General features: G+C 41.5%; 1 protein-coding gene across 1 annotated transcript in view; it reads right to left on the bottom strand.

The window, feature by feature from the left end:
• The window catches only part of LOC124040681, a 32342-nt gene extending 18849 nt beyond the window's left edge, over nucleotides 1–13493 (bottom strand). Inside the window, exons 1-7 of the mRNA XM_046357757.1 lie at nucleotides 13263–13493; nucleotides 9077–10276; nucleotides 6073–6281; nucleotides 5718–5889; nucleotides 5360–5410; nucleotides 4932–5037; nucleotides 314–1065 (exon numbers count right to left, since the gene is read on the bottom strand). Of these exons, the coding sequence (XP_046213713.1) occupies nucleotides 314–1065; nucleotides 4932–5037; nucleotides 5360–5410; nucleotides 5718–5889; nucleotides 6073–6281; nucleotides 9077–10198 (2412 nt within the window). The 5' untranslated portion in view covers nucleotides 10199–10276; nucleotides 13263–13493. The remainder of the gene's footprint in view (nucleotides 1–313; nucleotides 1066–4931; nucleotides 5038–5359; nucleotides 5411–5717; nucleotides 5890–6072; nucleotides 6282–9076; nucleotides 10277–13262) is intronic.
• Nucleotides 13494–18274: the final 4781 nt, after the last annotated feature.

Raw genomic sequence — 18274 nt, 5'->3', positions numbered from 1 at the left:
AAGAGTATCTATATATGATTAGCCACAATGATTGCCATTTATTACAACAGCTATCCAACTGAGAAAACAAAAGGGGTCAAAAGTATTTCATAGCATGTTATGTAGTAGTAAACTGTTAAGGTTTATAAAGTAAAGATGTACAGTGCTCTCCGTAATTATTGGGACAGTGCATTTTTTCTTAAGTCTGCACTTTAACCTTATAGTCATTTTTTTTATTTCAAATCCAAACTTTTGGAGTATAGAGCCATAAGAAGAAAAAATGCTTCACTGTTCCAATAATTACGAAGGGTATTTAAGTAAAGCTTTGACCCACCTCTTCAGGGTCCATGTAACAGTAGTGTTGGAGATACTGGTTGTACATGGGGAAACCCCCAGGGAACCCCGCTCCCACACTCCCACTCAGACTGGGGCTTCCCTGCATGTTCTGGCACATCATAAGCATGGGGTTATAGAGCATGCTCTGAGAGCTCTGCGACATGGGGTTGACACCGATCACAAACACAATGTCAATGATGCCCTGCAGCACCGCCAGGACAACGTCACAGACTAACACTGTCAGGTAAAACCTCCGACCACGCATAGCAGGCGACCGAGAAAAACTCCCCACAAGGAATCCCAGAGAAACCAGGAAGTTAATGGCCGCCATGGATATCATGGCTGACTTGGCCGAATACGGGGTCATGTAGGAGCTGGAATAGCCATAGCTGCCTCCGTAATAGCCACCAGTGCCACTGCCAATCCCCATAGACCCTGTTCCATAGCCCCCCATTCCAATTCCTGCTCCGTGCATGTCCCAGACCAACGTGGAGGCTACACAGGCAAAAATGAGGAAACACAAGATGACTGTTGCTCCTTCCATTGTTTTGACAAGCCCAGGAGCAGAGAACCATTTGTAGAAGTGTTGAGGCCTATCTTCCATATAGAATGAGTCAGGGGGAGGAGGGTAGGGGTCAAAGTTGCTCCTTGGGGAGTGCACACTTCGGTGGGTGTAGAATCCATTGGAGGTAGCAGTGTAGGGAGGACTATAGATGGGTGGGTTGTCATAGTGCCGCTGCTCATACATGATTCAGAGAGAAGGGAGGCCTGCAAAACAAGACATACATTTTATTATGTCATACTAATGTACTATCATAACAAATCACATCTTATCGCAAATTATATAAATGATATCATGATATCAAATGACATCAAGTTCTATTACATCCCATTGGACTGACACATTGGATAGATCTGGAGTGTCTCTCTTCTCTCTGTGTGTTTGCCCAACCGACGGTATTCTCATTCGTTTTGTTGCCAACAACACTCCCTCTCTCTCAGTGAACAGCACAACTCATCAGTCCACTGAAACTCAACCCAGTGGACCTCAATAATTTAGACAGCCAGCAGCAGCAGTGTGTGCAGTGATGCGTGGTGTTTTCCACTGTGCTCTCTACCTCTCAGCTGCTTCAGTCCAGGTGTCATGTGTCCTGTCCGCATGTGATGAATATACAAGGGGAGGGTACAATATAAGCCATGTAATGAGGATAGTGACTATGCCCTCACGGTTACATCTGACTGTCACCACTCTAACCTGAGCTATGTTTAGGTCTAGACATACACACACACACACGTTGGTTTTACTATCCAAGTGGGGACCAAAACATTTATTCCCATTCAAACTATTATTTTCCCTAACCTTAACCCTAACCTTAAACCCAAACCCCTAACCATAAACCTAATCCTAACTCCTAACCCTAATTCTAACCCTAACCTTAAACCCAAACCCTTAACCATAAACCTAATCCTAACTCCTAACCCTAATTCTAACCCTAACCTTAAACCCAAACCCCTAACCATAAACCTAATCCTAACTCCTAACCCTAATTCTAACCCTAACCTTAAACCCAAACCCCTAACCATAAACCTAATCCTAACTCCTACCCTAACCCTAATTCTAACCCTAACCTTAAAACCCAAAACCCCTAACCATAAACCTAATCCTAACTCCTAACCCTAATTCTAACCCTAACCTTAAACCCAAACCCCTAACCATAAACCTAATCCTAACTCCTAACCCTAATTCTAACCCTAACCTTAAACCCAAACCCCTAACCATAAACCTAATCCTAACTCCTAACCCTAATTCTAACCCTAACCTTAAACCCAAAAACCATAAACCTAACCTAACTCCTAACCCTAATAACCCTAACCTTAAACCCAAACCCCTAACCATAAACCTAATTAACTCCTAAATTCTAACCCTAACCTTAAACCCAAACCCCTAACCATAAACCTAATCCTAACTCCTAACCCTAATTCTAACCCTAACCTTAAACCCAAACCCCTAACCATAAACCTAATCCTAACTCCTAACCCTAATTCTAACCCTAACCTTAAACCCAAACCCCTAACCATAAACCTAATCCTAACTCCTAACCCTAATTCTAACCCTAACCTTAAACCCAAACCCCTAACCATAAACCTAATCCTAACCCTAATTCTAACCCTAAACCAAACCCCTAACCATAAACCTAATCCTAACTCCTAACCCTAATCCTAACTCCTAACCCTAATTCTAACCCTAACCATAAACCTAATCCTAACCCTAATTCTAACCCTAACCCTAAACCTAACCCCTAACCCTAAACCTAATCCTAACTCCTAACCCTAATTCTAACCCTAACCCTAAACCAAACCCCTACGCCTAAAATAGCATTTTTCCTTTTGGGGACAGTGAAATGTCTCCACTTGTCAAATGTTCCTTATTTGACTATCCTTGTGAGAACTTTTGGAACTGAAAAGAATAGTGAAGTTAGAACACACATCTGTGGTCTCTGATAGGCAGGATACAGTAAATCATTCAAGAGCTGAACTCATGAAAGGCTGACAGGCATCAAAGCAAGCAAGTTCAAGGCTTCAGTCATACAAAATACACGATACTGCTATAGTCACTGGCACAGTCCATATCCTGTATGAAATTATTATTAGTAATGGTGAAAACTAATTAAAAAATGTTTTTGCATACAATTCTAAAAATAGGCCTGCACACCACCGTAAAAGCACAAGAATATTTGCCCAACTAAAAAACATGCAGGCCTATAAATATAAACATGAAGGTCTAGTTTCTTTTGCTTCTTGTGTGGCATGATCTCCAAAGGGCCTTAAAGTTGGTAGATGTGGTGCCTTTAGGACAGGGATGGTCAACTACTGATGGATGTGGCGGCCGCCATTTCAGTGGTGGGATAAGACTGTAACTACCAATTGGGTATCACGAAAAAGTGGTAAAAAGTACAAAATAAAGAATAAATAAAAAATATATAAGTCAGCTGACATAGGCTAATTAAGTGCAGTCAGTGACTGACATAACAAGAGATAAACTGCTGATGCATATCAACAATTCGACATTGCACCTTGTGTATTGTACAGCACCTTGTGTATTGTACAGCACCTTGTGTATTGTACAGCACCTTGTGTATTGTACAGTTGAGATTTTGAGAGTTGAATAGTAGAATACACAAGGTGCAATTTCTACAAAACAAAAACAATGTGTTTATGCGGGCCTATATAAATTGCCAATCCCTACTCTAGAGCGATTCAGGTTTACATGATTGTGTTTGCTTTTCATGTACTGTGTAAATGATGTGTAATAGATATCTAGTGTAATTGTTGTTTGTTGGTGTGTTGTTTATTAATGTGTTAGACAGGTCGTCATTGTAAATAAATAACCATTTGTTCTTAATTTACTTACCTATATAAATAACGGTGAAATAATATAAATTAACAAGAGACAAGAGAAACGTTTAGCAGCTTTTCTGCTCACACAAACAAAAAACAAAGAATTGTATCCTATGTGCTACTTTAATTTTCCACGGTTTATCAGATGGAGTCATTACATTACATTCCAAATTCCGTGTCACCAACACAGCCTGTCAAACATAATTGTAGTACCAACTGATAACGTTCACTTACCTGAAACGTCTTTAGGCTAATGTTATTGAAAAACGGTCATTGTGCACAAAAAAAGTTTAACATTACATCTATTATCACTTCGAATATAAGGCCTACTTTTCGAAGTTTTTAACGCATGTAGGCTACATCTCCTGAAACTATTAAAACGTGTGCACTTGCCTGTTCTCTTCGCTGCTCCAATGCGCATGGCGGTGCGCAAGGATCTCAACCAGTCTATGGTCTCAACACAGTAGACTTTTCAAAAACAATTGCGCTCTCCTTCAAAATGTGGAGACTGGAGGGAGAGAGCCTACCTTAAACTGTATGTCGCTTATCACATTTTTCCAGATCAGTAATATAAAGGTGGAGGAGAGATACAACACATCTGGAAGAATGTTCATCTGCTGTATAGGCTTACCTGCAAAACTCTTGACAGGAATAGATTTTCATGAAAATAAAACAACTTACTAAAACAAATGTTGTTTTTTTGTATTCTTATGGATTCTTTAAAAAACGGAATTATTGCATATGTCATTACTGTGTTACTGGATTGTTGGTTCCCTACTGCCCTATTAACGTTTCATATTTAACAATTAATGTAAAGAAAATACAAAAAACTATCCACGTTATGTAGTGTATATGTAAAGCTCTGCAAATGCAATGCTCGTCAATGAAATGTGAATTGACCCTGTTAGCATTGTCCACAAAAGTCCAAAGGTACACAATTGCGCTCTGGGTTGGTTTACGAGTTCATTCACTCCAGGACTGAAACTCACTCACAATATTTCTGGGCAAGTAATCTTTACAGTAGCACAAAACATGTTGTAGACTATAATGGAACAACACACAGTTACTGATTTGTACAGACATTTACTGAAATCTAAATAAACAACACACCAACAAAAACAAATGGTGCTTAAATAAGGAAACAATCAAAGGCGTGACAGGAACAGAATAATGATGGTCCTTTTGTTCCTTCTGTGTGTTATTTCTTCAGGTCCGACCCTTTGCCAAGCTGTCTTGGTCGAAATTGCGGATCCTGTTCTTGATGTGGCCTAATTTAGCTTTCAGATAGTCACAGCGTCCCTTCTTCTCCAGGAAGGCAGGGTTCTGTGAAGTCAAAAATAAACACACATCGTGTTGACTACAGCTCCATCACTTCGCCTCTTTCTCCAGCGCCTGATTCTTTTTGTAATGTAAGCGGTGTTAAATGAGAAATCTAGAGGCCCCGTTTCAAAGTAGCAGCAATATTATTCACATGAATGGGCAGCTTTATTGAAAAAGCAAATATTACCTGGGTGTTTACACAACAGTAACAATTCTACTACATCTCAGTTGAACATTAAAATGACTGCTGAATGATTTTTGAAATTGTTTCAGCGTAAGTGAGGAAGCGTGAGTGGAATGTTAGGGGTCTCCATTCACCACATACACTTTTGTTTTGCTCATACTTCTTCAAAATCCGCTGGATTCTCTTCTGCTCCTAGATAATGGACAGAACAAACACCCACAATTACATTGGTTAAAAGGATGAAAGATATTCATGTTTCAAAATGATATTATGCAGATGTCATTGGGCTATATTTAGTGGAAGCCTTTGTGCAGGGCATGGAATGGAATGGATTGTACCTCTCATTGCTCAATGAGTGACAATGAGATAACAAAAATATATTGAGTTCAAGTGTAGTTACTCTTCTAGAAAAAAAGGAAAGGGGTATCATATCATAGTGTGATCGAAAACACCATCGAGGCTCAGGCCCAGATTTGCAGAGTTAGATGAAATCACTCACCTCATGACTATTGCCATCTTTGAGGAGTTTGCCCATCATGACATCCAGCTCTCGGAACTTCATGAAGGTGGTACTGATGTCTTTGTGAAGGTCCTTGTACTCCTGATACTGGTCATTAAAAACTGCTTTGTATTTTTCCCTTTCTTCCATAGAGAAGATTTCTGGATATTTACTGAAGGGATAGGGTAAGACACAAGGCTATGTTAGATAATGTCTTATTACATATCATTATTGCACCTCGTACAATTTAACCAAATATGAGCACTTCCTGTTGCTCCATGTGTACCTCAGCACGAGAGCCTCACATCCTTACCCAAAATCAGTGTCAGGATATTAGGCAAATCCTCTCACTCACATTATATAGTCTGCGACGACTCTGGGCTTCTCGGCATACCCTGTGGGGTTGGCCCTGTTCCGGCTGCCTGGCTCCTCCTGATGGAAATCTGTGATGTGCAGGCGTTTGGTCGCCCTTACTGAGCTGTCTATCTCATCCTTAAACACAATCCTCTTGATCTGGGGATGAGGAGGTTTGGTCTGGGCAACAGAGATGGACCTCAGATGCTCCTGAAGCCAAAGTTGAAGAATTATGTATCATGCAACAACTCAAAGTATATTAGATACCAAAGCATCCAATGACACATGTACACTGTGATGAAAGGGTAAAAACAAACTGCCTCATGTTGCCTCATGGTGATTGCAACTGTGTGAAGTTATCTACAGTACCAGTCAAAAGTTTGGACACACCTGCTCATTCCAGGGTTTGCCTTTATTTTTTACATTGTATAATAATAGTGAAGACGTTAAAACTATGAAATAACACAGGGAATCATGTAGTAAGCAAAAAAGTGTTTAACAAATCAAAGTATGTTTCATATTTGAGATTCGTCAAAGTAGCCACCCTTTGCCTTGATGACAGCTTTGCACACTCTTGGCATTCTCTCAACCAGCTTCATGAAGTAGTCACCAGGAATGCATTTCAATTAACAAGTGCGCCTTGTTAAAAGTTAATTTGAGGAATTTCTTCCTTTCCTTCTTAATGCGTTTGAGCCAATCAGTTGTGTTGTAACAAGGTAAAGATGATATACAGAGAATAGCCCTATTTGGTAAAATACCAAGTCCATATTATGGCAAGAACAGCTCAAATAAGCAAAGAGAAATGACAATCCATCATTACTTTAAGACATGAAGGTCAGTCAATGCGGAACATTTCAGGAACTTTGAAAGTTTCTTCAAGTGCAGTCACAAAAACCATCAAGCGCTATGATGAAACTGGCTCTCATGAGGACCGCCACAGGAATGGAAGACCCAGAGTTACCTCTGGTGCAGAGGATAAGATAGCCAGAAGCAGCATACCACCCTGTATCCCCCTGCTGGCTTGCTTCTGAAACTAAGCAGGGTTGGTCCTGGTTGGTCTCTGGTTGGTCCCTGGATGGGAGACCAGATACTGCTGGCAGTGGTGTTGGAGAGCCAGTAGGAGGCACCCTTTCCTCTGGTCTAAATAAAATATCCCAATGCCCCAGGGCAGTGATTGGGGACATTGCTGTTTTTCGGATGGGACGTTAAACAGGTGTTCTGACTCTCTGTGGTCACTAAAGATCCCATGGCACTTATCATAAGAGTAGGGGTGTTAACCCTGGTGTCCTGGCAAAATTCCCAATCTGGCCCTCATACCATCATGGCCACCTATTCATCCCCAGCTTTCAATTGGCTCATTCACCCCCCCCCCTCCTCTCCCCTGTAACTATTCCACATGCTGTTGCTGTAATTGAGAATGTGTTCTCAGTCAACTTACCTGGTAAAATAAGGGTAAAAAAAATTAATTACCTTAGAATTACCAGCCTCAGAAAGCAGCAATAAACTGCACCTCAGATTGTGCCGCACAGAGTTCAAATAACAGACACATCTCAACATCAACTGTTCAGAGGAGACTGCGTGAATCAGGCCTTCATTGTCGAATTGCTGCAAATAAACAACTACTGAAGGACACCAATAAGAAAAAGAGAGTTGCTTGGGCCAAGAAACATGAGCAATGGACATTAGACTGGTGGAAATCTGTCCTTTGGTCTGATGAGTCCAAATTTGAGATTTTCTGTTCCAACCGCCATGTCTTTGTGAGGTGCAGAGTAGGTGAATCGATGATCTACACATGTGCGGTTCCCACCGTGAAGCATGGAGGAGGAGGTGTGATGGTGTGTGGGTGCTTTGCTGGTGACACTGTCGTAATTTATTTAGAATTATAGGCACACTTAACCAGCATGGCTACCACAGCATTCTACAGCGATACACCATCCCATCTGTTTTGCGATCAGTGGGACTATCATTTGTTTTTCAACAGGACAATGTCCCAAAACACACTTCAAGGCTGTGTAAGGGCAATTTGACCAAGAAGGAGAGTGATGGAGTGCTGCATCAGATGACCTAGCCTCCACAATCACCTGACCTCAACCCAATTGAGATGGTTTGGGATGAGTTCAAATCAAATCAAATCAAATCGACCACAGAGTGAAGGAAAAGCAGCCAACAAGTGCTCAGCATATGTAGGAACTCCTTGAAGACTGTTGAAAAAGCATTCCAGGTGAAGCTGGTTGAGAGAATGCCAAAAGTGTGCAAAGCTGTCATCAAGGCAAAGCTGTCATCAAGGAAAAGGGTGGTTACTTTGAATAATCTAAAATCTTAAATATATTTTGGATACTACATGATTCCATATATGTTATTTTATAGTTTTTATGTCTTCACTACTATTCTACAATGTAGAAAATAGTAAAAATAAAGAAAAACCCTTGAATGAGTAGGTGTGTCTAAACTTTTGACTGGTACTGTATATATTTAACTATATTGTTCAACTTTATCAATCATAGGTATTTCATCTTCCTACAGAGATGAAACACATATGGTAGAGAAACATAATTTTTCTAAATGTTGTCTTCAATTGAAAAACTCAGCTTATTTGGCTACTCCTTCTGCTGTTGTTTTGAGATCTATGGCATTTTTTTACTCATTCCACTAAGCACTGCTTGATCTGACACCAGTCAGATAACAACTTCCAGATGGCAATTTTTTTTATTACATTTTTTTATTTAACAAGGCCAGTCAGTTAATTATGAACAAATTCTTATTTACAATGACGGCCTACCCCGGCCAAACCCTAAAAAGGACGACGCTGGGGCAATTGTACGCCGCCCTATGGAACTCTCAATCACAGATGGTTGTGATACAGCCTGGAATCGAACCAGGTTCTGTAGTGACACCTCTAGCACTGAGATGCAGTGCCTTAAACCAATGTGCCTCTCAAGAGTGGCCATTCTATTGCCCATTCTGTTGCCAATGGGCAACGGAAATGCCATTAGTCAACCACCTACCTGGCTCTCAAAGAACTCCATCTCCCTGCGGGTGGCCTCATGCCTCCACATTTTCAGACACACCAGGAAGCTGATGAGGTACAACAGCATGTTGATGAAGATGAAAGCCGTGCCAGCCATCTGTCCTCCATCAACCCGACACAGGCTGGACATTATGGGGTTAATGCCAATGGTCATGTAACACAACCCCCCACGTTTGAGGTCATTCAGGTACACGATACCAGCCGCCATGTAGAGGAGGAACAGGGCGACGTTGATGATGCCTTCTGTGAGCGGCCACCAGGGTGAGTCCAGGAGAATGGTACGGTAGTACATGGTCAGCCCTATCACCAGTAGGAGGATGGTTACAATCCACGTCACCCCAACCACCGCCATCACGAATGGAGTCATGGGTCCATTATAAGAGTTCCCCGACATGCCATGACTATTGTTATACAGTCCATAGGCGTTCGACCACTCACTGTCCTTATAGATGTAGGCACAGACACAGGCAAGGACCATACCCCCAAAGAGAAGTTCAAACCCAGCCAGGAGTCTTAGTAACCCAGGCCAGGATTTCATATAGGAGTACTTAAGTTTGTAGACTTCCACCTTCTCCGCATAGTACTCAGCTGGATGGATACTGGTCAACTCTGATTCCTCTGGAAGATAATGTAGTTGGTCGTTGTCTATGGGACTGTCCCTCAACAAGGGCCTACGGGAACTCTTGCTGGAGGTCCCCAGTGAGTCCTGAGTGTCCCAGTACCTCCTCTCTATTATTGGGCTGACAGGTGGACTCACCCTGGACCCATTGGGCACAATCTTAACCCCATTGAAGCTCAGATCAGAGTCTGCATCACCTTTCCCCAATTTGTGGAGAATACTGCCCCATGATTGGAGGAGGAGGGTTCTCAACCTGCCCTTTAGGGTCCCCTCGTCCTCACCATCACCCTCTCCTTGTACATGTGGAGGAGTGATGGATGAGTGGGGAGTGGAGTTTGCATCATGTGAAAGGTTATCCTCAAAGGTTCTCTGAGGTGTTAGCTCTGCTGGGCCATTGTTCGAGGAGATCCTCTTCGAAGAGGAGTTCCCATCCACACTCTCAGGGTCTCCGCTCTTGAATATCTTACTCCAGTTTTTCATGCTATGGGCTGATATACAGTAAGTGGGCTTATTTAATCATTGATGAAAGATGAAGTTAATTTTCTTGTCGTAGAGGAACTGTGTGAATCAAAAAGGAACAAAAAACAAAACAGGCTTAGGCCTACTGTAACAGGGATTTAGCATTTTTGAATATGTATGCTGTGTATTTTTTCACTTGTAATAATTGTTGATATTAACTAACATTTTGACCAATTAATCCTATATTTACATTTTCATTTTAATCATTTTGTAGACGCTCTTGTCCAGAGCGACTTACAGTTAGTGCATTGATCTTAAGATAGGTGGTTGTCTCACCTAGCTATCAAAGTCTTAGTAAGTACATTTTTGCTCAATAAAGTAGCTATCAGCAAAGCAGTGCGACACTCTTCGAAAAAAAAGGTGCTATCTAGAACCTAAAATAGTTATTCAGGTGTCCCCATAGTCCAAGTCGATATTCATGTACTAAGAAGGAATTCCCCTCGACCACGACTAAAAAATGGGGAAAACAAACATTATTTCCCATTGACCGCCATTGTAAAAGAGAGAACTTAGTTGTCCATTTTTTGTTATACAGAAATAACAAAACGTGCCGAAAAGCTGCTGTGTTGTTCAATGTAACCAGGTCAAAAATCTCGACCTACGGTTCGCAACGCTCCCACATAGGGCAATAGATATTGCGAGAAGAGCCCTGTGGCTTCAGGCTATTCGGCGTGGTAAATGTGTGGACCTAGTGTCCAAGTAGGCTACACGTAGCTATGTGTGTGGAAAACATTTCATCACAGGTAAGACATTTAACTTGTTTAGTATATATAGTCTGTTTGTAACTCCACTCACTAGTTGCAACTGTATACAGTGGTGGGAAAAGTACCCAATTGTCATACTTGAGTAAAAGTAAAGTTACCTTAATAGAAACAGAATGAAGTAAAAGTCACCCAAGTAAAGTAAGTAAAGTTAAAAATATATACTTAAGTTTCAAAAGTAAATGTAATTGCTAAAATATGTTTAAGTATCAAAAGTATAAGTATAAATCATTTAAAATTCCTTATATTAAGCAAACCAGAAGACACCATTTTTGTTTTTATTTTATTTATGGCTAACCAGGTGCACAGTCCAACACTCAGACATCATTTACAAACTAAGCATTTGTGAGTCCGCCAGATCAGAGGCCGTAGAGATGACCATGAATATTCTCCTGATAAGTGTATGAGTTGGACAATTTTCCTGTCCTGCTAAGCATTTAAAATGTAACGAGTACTTTTGGGTGTCAGGGAAAATGTATGGAGTAAAACGTACACTATTTTCTTTAAGAATGTAGAGAAGTAAACATTTTAAAATATATAATTGTCACGACTATCACCGAAGGTGGCTCCCCTTCCCGTTCGGGTGGCGCTCGGCGTCGCCGGTCTACTAGCTGCTACCGATCCCTTTCCCCTTTTCGTTTTGTTTGGTCTAATTGGTTTCACCTGTTCCTTGTTTGGGGTTTTGGGTTGGGGTTATTTAAGTTCAGTTAGCCCGCCTGTGTTCGTGTGGGCTTGTTTGCTGTTTTTTGGTTCAGGAGTGTCCTGTCATTTTTGGTTCTGCGTTACCCTCTTGTTTGCTGTGATTGTTCCGGAATAAACGTTTTTTCCGAATAATATATGCCATTTAGCAGACGCTTTTATCCAAAGCGACTTACAGTCATGTGTGCATAAAATCTACGTATGGGTGGTCCCGGGGATCGAACCCACTACCCTGGCGTTACAAGCGCCATGCTCTACCAACTGAGCTACAGAAGGACCACGACTCCCCTGCTCTCTGCGCCTGACTCCACACCCATCACTCTTCGAATCCTGACAATAATTAGTAAAATAAAATACAGATACCCCCCAAAACTACTTAAGTATTACTTTAAATCATGTTTGCTTGACTGTGTAGTCAATTTGTTTGTGTTGTTGGTCTTGGCTAGTTTAATGTTCCAGTTGGTAGATAGTTATCACCCACTCACTCACTCACGTGGCTGCTAGCACCATCATGAAAAGGGTCATGAGGGAACCCCTAAAATATTTTGTTTTTCTACGAGAACGCTTGAGAACAGGCAATGTTGAAAAGTCATCTTTAGACATACTTTTCTTAAATGTAGCTTTGTAATTGACTAAAACAAGCAGACAACAAGAAAATAGTGTCTGAAAAAGGTCAAGTTTTTGCTGTGAGCCAATGGGGTAACCTAGGTAACCACAGCTTGTTTTCCCCACAGGCAGACGGGGCTGTAAGATTCTATTTAATACTAACTGGGATTATAGGAGAACCCTTTGAAGAACTGTTTTTGATTCCAGGTAGAACCCTTTTGAGTTCTATGTACAACCCCTTACAAAGATGGCTCTACATGGACCCCAAAAGAGTTCTACCTGGAACCAAAAAGGGTTCTACTATGGGGCCAACCGAAAAATCCTTTTGAACCCTTTGCTAAAAGTGTAGAAAAAAGTGTGAGTGTTAGTGCAAGAAAATGGGTGTTAAAGTTTATCTCTTATTTTTCCCTATATGATATCATGTTCTACGTACCCCCCTTTATTATAATGATGTGGCACAGATATGTTACTATAGGTCAGCTAAAAATTGAGCTCCACAAGAATGTTTGATCTTGAGAAAGAAAATTACTGTGGCGGAATGTTTGTGAAACACTTTTTCTTTACAGCACATACAATAGCCTCTCCCTCACAGGAGTCTGAGGAAAACTCATTTATCACATTGTGCAGTCAATGTCAGAAACAGTTCAGGTTCTCAGCGGGAGCATGCTGTTTCCAGCTCCTCGCTTCCAACTCAAGAATGGAGAAAACAAAATTGCTTTCTGGTTTAAACTGTGCATTTCTACATTTCTACCTGCTACAACTCACAAGACAAAAGAGGCTTAAAACTTACCTTTGGCTCACAATAAACTGACACGTAAGCTTAACGTCTACACAAATTATCAAACTATAACTTCAAATAAAGTCTTAATTAAATCCCTCTATGATTTTCTTTACATGGAAAGTCAGGTTTATATGTGATGTGGAAGTTAGAAACTTCCTTTAAAATGTAGGCAACTTACCTTGTTGTTGCTAAGGACAAGTTCCACACTGGCCAGTTCTGAGTAGCACAACTGTGATACAGAAACTGTGATGCAGAAACGGTTCTCAAAATGATGTGTTGCAGAAACTGTTCTCAAAATGGCTGCCCCTACAGCAGGCCCAGCCAGCTCCTCTCAGGTGACTCAGCTGTGTTATCGCAGGCGGTCGAGCTGATAGGGAAGCAGAGCTTGAATATTAAACCTGACCAGCCCTTGTGTTGGTGCTGCCGGGTGGCTGGCACCGCTATGCTAATCTCTGTGGGAGAACGGCTATAAATATTTACATACAAAACCTAGATAGTGACAACTCTGAGAGAACACTGCTCAAACTTCTCTGACGCTGAGTGTATTTGACCTCGGCAGGTGTTTTGAATGTGTTTTGGAAGAGAATAGTATTTGACCTCAACAGGTGTTTTGAAAATGTTTTGGAAGAGAATAGTAATTTACCTCAACAGATGTTTTGAATGTGTTTTGGAAAATAAAATACTTCCCTATTAAAGAATTATGTTTATTCTGTAAAAGGTTATCTCCGGTAATACCAAATCTATTCTGTGAATTCATCAGGGGCACCTCTCCAGTTTGATATCAATCCTACCCTATTAATCATATTACAACCACTATCTAAGATCTGCAAAATAGCTTATCTCATTATCTATAATTCAATTATATTCTCATAACCATAATCATAGCCTAAGTCTGGCACTAGAGGCCAGCATACTCCAGTTATTAGGTTTCCCTCTCTCTCTCTCTCTCTCTCTCTCTCTCTCTCTCTCTCTCTCTCTCTCTCTCTCTCTCTCTCTCTCTCTCTCTCTCTCTCTCTCTCTCTCACACTCTCTCTCACACTCTCTCCCTTTCTTTCTCCACTCTCTCCATTTCTCATTCCCACTCTTATCCCCAATTGCACAGAGAGCACAACCCCAGCAGCGATGTTCTTGCCTCTCATGACCGTGTTTTCTCAGTCATGTGTAAAAAGGCTTTGGGCCTGATTCCTCCCCACCTGCTTTGGACATGGCTGGATTACAGGGCTGTCTTTACTGACTCTCAGCTTCGTCAGGTTCAGTGGAACGATGCAGGGCCTGAATCAAACGGGCAGCTAGTAACACCTCACCTGTAGTGAGGTGTTTCCCTCCAGGGTTAGAATGATCTAGGAGCTGCTGACACTGAGCTAACTAGAGCTCGCTTCCCTACATTGATATAGAGCTGCTATAGAGTGTAAGATATGACATTGGTGCCTTATGCTTGTCTCTTTGTGTGTATTTTCATCAGAATCTGCCACTACTGTAACATTAGCCAAAACAATGGCCAGTGTTACCTGTATTGACTTGATGCAGCAATCCAGCCATCAGTCAATCAATTTGACTCAATCTTACACCACTCACAAAGGTTTATGTTACATTCCACACCATTTCCGTGTGAAATAAGATTTCAAAACCTAATGATATCAAGATATCCTTCCTGTCTTCTCTCAACTTTGCACTTAGAGCAATTCAATTCTGTGGAACTCACTAACATTCCAACTGGCACGATCACGAGTGTGGGTAGGAGAGTGCACTGTGCAATGACATTGTTTTAGTCATCCAGCTAGCTTTTCCTCCACAGTCAACAGTATTGTACATGTGTGCACAGTGTGCACATTGATATGGGGAGAAACATCAAGGCAAGGACATCTGAAGTTTGTACCGTACAATATTCCTCTATTCAGCTGCTGTTGTGTTGATGTTGTGTTCTTGAGAAAGGTGAAGGTCACTTGTTCAGTTGAGAACAATGTCCAGAGCACTGCAGATAGAAATGCAACCTAGATAGAGAATGAACAGATGGGAACTCTTTTCCGCACGACAGCCGATCTGATCTGTTTAATACGTAACGTTTCTTTGTTACAAATATTGTTTTTATACTAAGTGACCTTCCCTGTTTATTAAATGTCATTTATTGGTTTCTGTGACTTTGATCACTTAAAAGAGGTTGATGTTATGGGATGTCAGAGTGTTGCCTAGTGATTTCCGTGTTCGATATTACTGTAGATGGACATGTTCTGAAAACCAATTTGCAAAATTGAAAACATTTTATGCGAGGCTTTCTGAACGAGAAGTGAGATATGATCATAGATCTGAATTTATAGCCTTGGTTGAAGTGATCGTGTGAGATGGAGGACATGTCCAACACACACGCATAGGCACACACTGCTTCACGGATCAGGTCCTGACTCATGGCTCGGGGCGCCTGAATGGGCGTCTCTCTCTTCACAGCTAAATTAAGCAGAGAAGCCACAGCAGCCTGCCACAGACAGACAGGCTAATTTGTAACATTTCATCCTGTTTCCCTCAGACCTTCTCCGGGTGAGCAGGATGATGGATGTAGAAATGGGAGACGCTCTCTCCAAGAAACATCTCCACAGAAAGCCCCTATACTCCTCCCTCTTCTCCTCACCACTGTCCATTGAAAAAAAGGCTGAAAATGTGGATCAATTCCTATCCTCTTTGATATCCCCAAGTGTATGCCCAACCACATTAGCTGAAAGTGATTGGAGCAGCATTAGCATATTGCAGCTGGTAGTAACCTCCGGGGCAGACAGGGAGAGGCAGTGGGAACATAATTGAATAAATGTCTCCCTCTGCCAGCGCTGACATCCCATAGGGACCTTTTCACACTCCAAGTTCTGGGTGAGGGTTACATCATACAGAGGGGTGACACTTATTGGAAAAGAGGTGTGTCATAATATCTCCCATCGGCCACTCTGTATAATTAGCGTCGAAAGGATCATTTTATACATGTGGACATAAATAGCCTCGTTAAGCCGGGCCCGTACATTAATGGGTGTGGCCCCGTAGTCTTGCATTTGTGACGACAGCTCATAGTTTACCTTGGAACTGGGCCTAAGATGTCGGATGTCCCCCAGAACACTTTGTTTATGTTTCTATCAGTAAGGACTTTGTGATCATGTTTTAGGACGTTCCCTTCCACAGTGTTTATTTACGGGAGTAGCACAAGTTGTCTGTGGCGCGACACGGGACCATTCTGGCTCTCTGTCAGCACTTGGCAACAGTATGTTCCAGTTTCTCTGCTTCTGGAGGCTCCCCTCAAAAACAAAATTGCTCATGAAAAGTTGGGGAAACTGTAAAATACTGTAGTAGGATTTACGGAGGTTCCTAATAAAAAAGAAATCGAAGTTAAAAAAACAAACAACTAAAGTGACATAAATCTAAATGCAAATCGTCAAGCCATCCAAAAGGTTTTGCTCCATCGTCATTTTTGCACAGAACCATGCAAGGGACAGGGTTGGTTTCTCAGTTCGGTCGGTATCGTGTGCCGGTCACCGTCTCCCAGCAAACTTCAAGACATGCCATTATTACTCAGAACTGATGCCAAAATCACACCCAGTTACATTTACCGCATGAAATTGTGTTATGCTCCTTATTCTATCTATACAGTCAAAAGAAAATCTGAGGTACTGTATGTAGGCCCTGCTGTAGGTGTGGTTGCAGAGGAAGTGAGGGTGATCAGTTGCACCTACTTGTTTAACCTACATGTATTTACAGTACTTAAAGTCAAAATATTAGCTATCCCCTTGATGACAAAAAATGGAGAGCGAAATCATAGCTGAAGATAGTATTTAATGACCAGACGTTCTCCTCTTTTTGGTACAACTGTCACCTGCAAAAGAAATAACAACACGTACAGAGAACATACCATCACCGAATGCCAGCCATTAAAATTGGTTTATTCCGCTACTACAAATGCATTCTGTGGCAGTGTACACATAACAATGGTATACATTACTTAGTTTTCATCCTGTTTTATCTAGTCTAAACACAATCAGATGCCAGCTTTGCCTGTTCTTTTAGATAGAAGTAAGAATGATTGTATTCAGATTATTTTCCTCACCAGATATTATCAGCATATTGATATGAATTTCCCTCTCTCTCTCTTTGAAAAATTGTGGCATTTTTGGCAAGGACTATTTTCATAAAACGAGGACTCTATTTTGCTGTAACAGCTATTGGAATGATGTTTGGGCAGTTAACGTTTAGAAAAACCCTGGGGCATGTCATAAAGAAATATGATGTCTAGAACTGACATTCTCTATCATAATGTGAAATACAGAGAGCAATACCCTCTCTATACATTACTTTTCTATTTATATTTCTGTAATGTCCTGAAAGTTGCGCCCCGCTGCATCTGCCCCTTCGTTATTACATTTGTCCCATTTGTTCTGTGACATCCACAATGAGGTCATATTCGCGGGACACCCACTCTTGCTGCTTCTAAACCCCATGGGGCAAAACGGACATCTGTCAGTAAATGAGGTATGGCTCTAATCTCTCTCTCTCTCTCTCTCTCTCTCTCTCTCTCTCTCTCTCTCTCTCTCTCTCTCTCTCTCTCTCTCTCTCTCTCTCTCTCTCTCTCTCTCTCTCTCTCTCTCTCTCTCTCTCTCTCTCTCTCTCTCTCTCTCTCTCTCTCTCTCTCTCTCTCTCTCTCTCTCTCTCTCTCTCTCTCTCTCTCTCTCTCTCTTTCTTTGCTTCCTCTCTGCCAGCTGAAGTACATCCACTCTCTGGAGAGGACATTCTAGCACCTGTGATGTCTGTTTACTGGTGCTATACTAAGTATCATGCACTAAATGCAATCTGAAGAGGGACACGGGGGTTCCCCCATTTTTCGATCAAATTTTCTTTCCATCAAAATATTTGTTGGAACAAAAATATAGTAAAACATATAATTAGGTATGGAGCTTTTTTTTGGTGATGACAGATGAAGGAGTTAAATCTCAAACATATGAAGAGGTTAACGCTGGTATGCCTGGAACAGGTGAGAGCACAATCGAGTAACCCTCCAATCAACTCAAAGGTGTAAAAGCTGATTTGAAAGAGAGACTATAAGCAGTGGCGGACTTGCCAGGTGGACTGGTCCATTTTTTAGCACAGTGGGCCTGTCCAACTTAGTTTTTTGTGCAAAATGACAATTATCTGGCTTATAATGGGGGCCTCAAGGGCCGTTGT

This window comes from Oncorhynchus gorbuscha, linkage group LG08 (genome assembly GCF_021184085.1).
Source record: "Oncorhynchus gorbuscha isolate QuinsamMale2020 ecotype Even-year linkage group LG08, OgorEven_v1.0, whole genome shotgun sequence".
In the NCBI taxonomy this organism is placed as follows: domain Eukaryota; kingdom Metazoa; phylum Chordata; class Actinopteri; order Salmoniformes; family Salmonidae; genus Oncorhynchus; species Oncorhynchus gorbuscha.
Note: the sequence above shows the minus strand (reverse complement) of the source record. Positions and strands in the feature narration are given on the sequence as shown.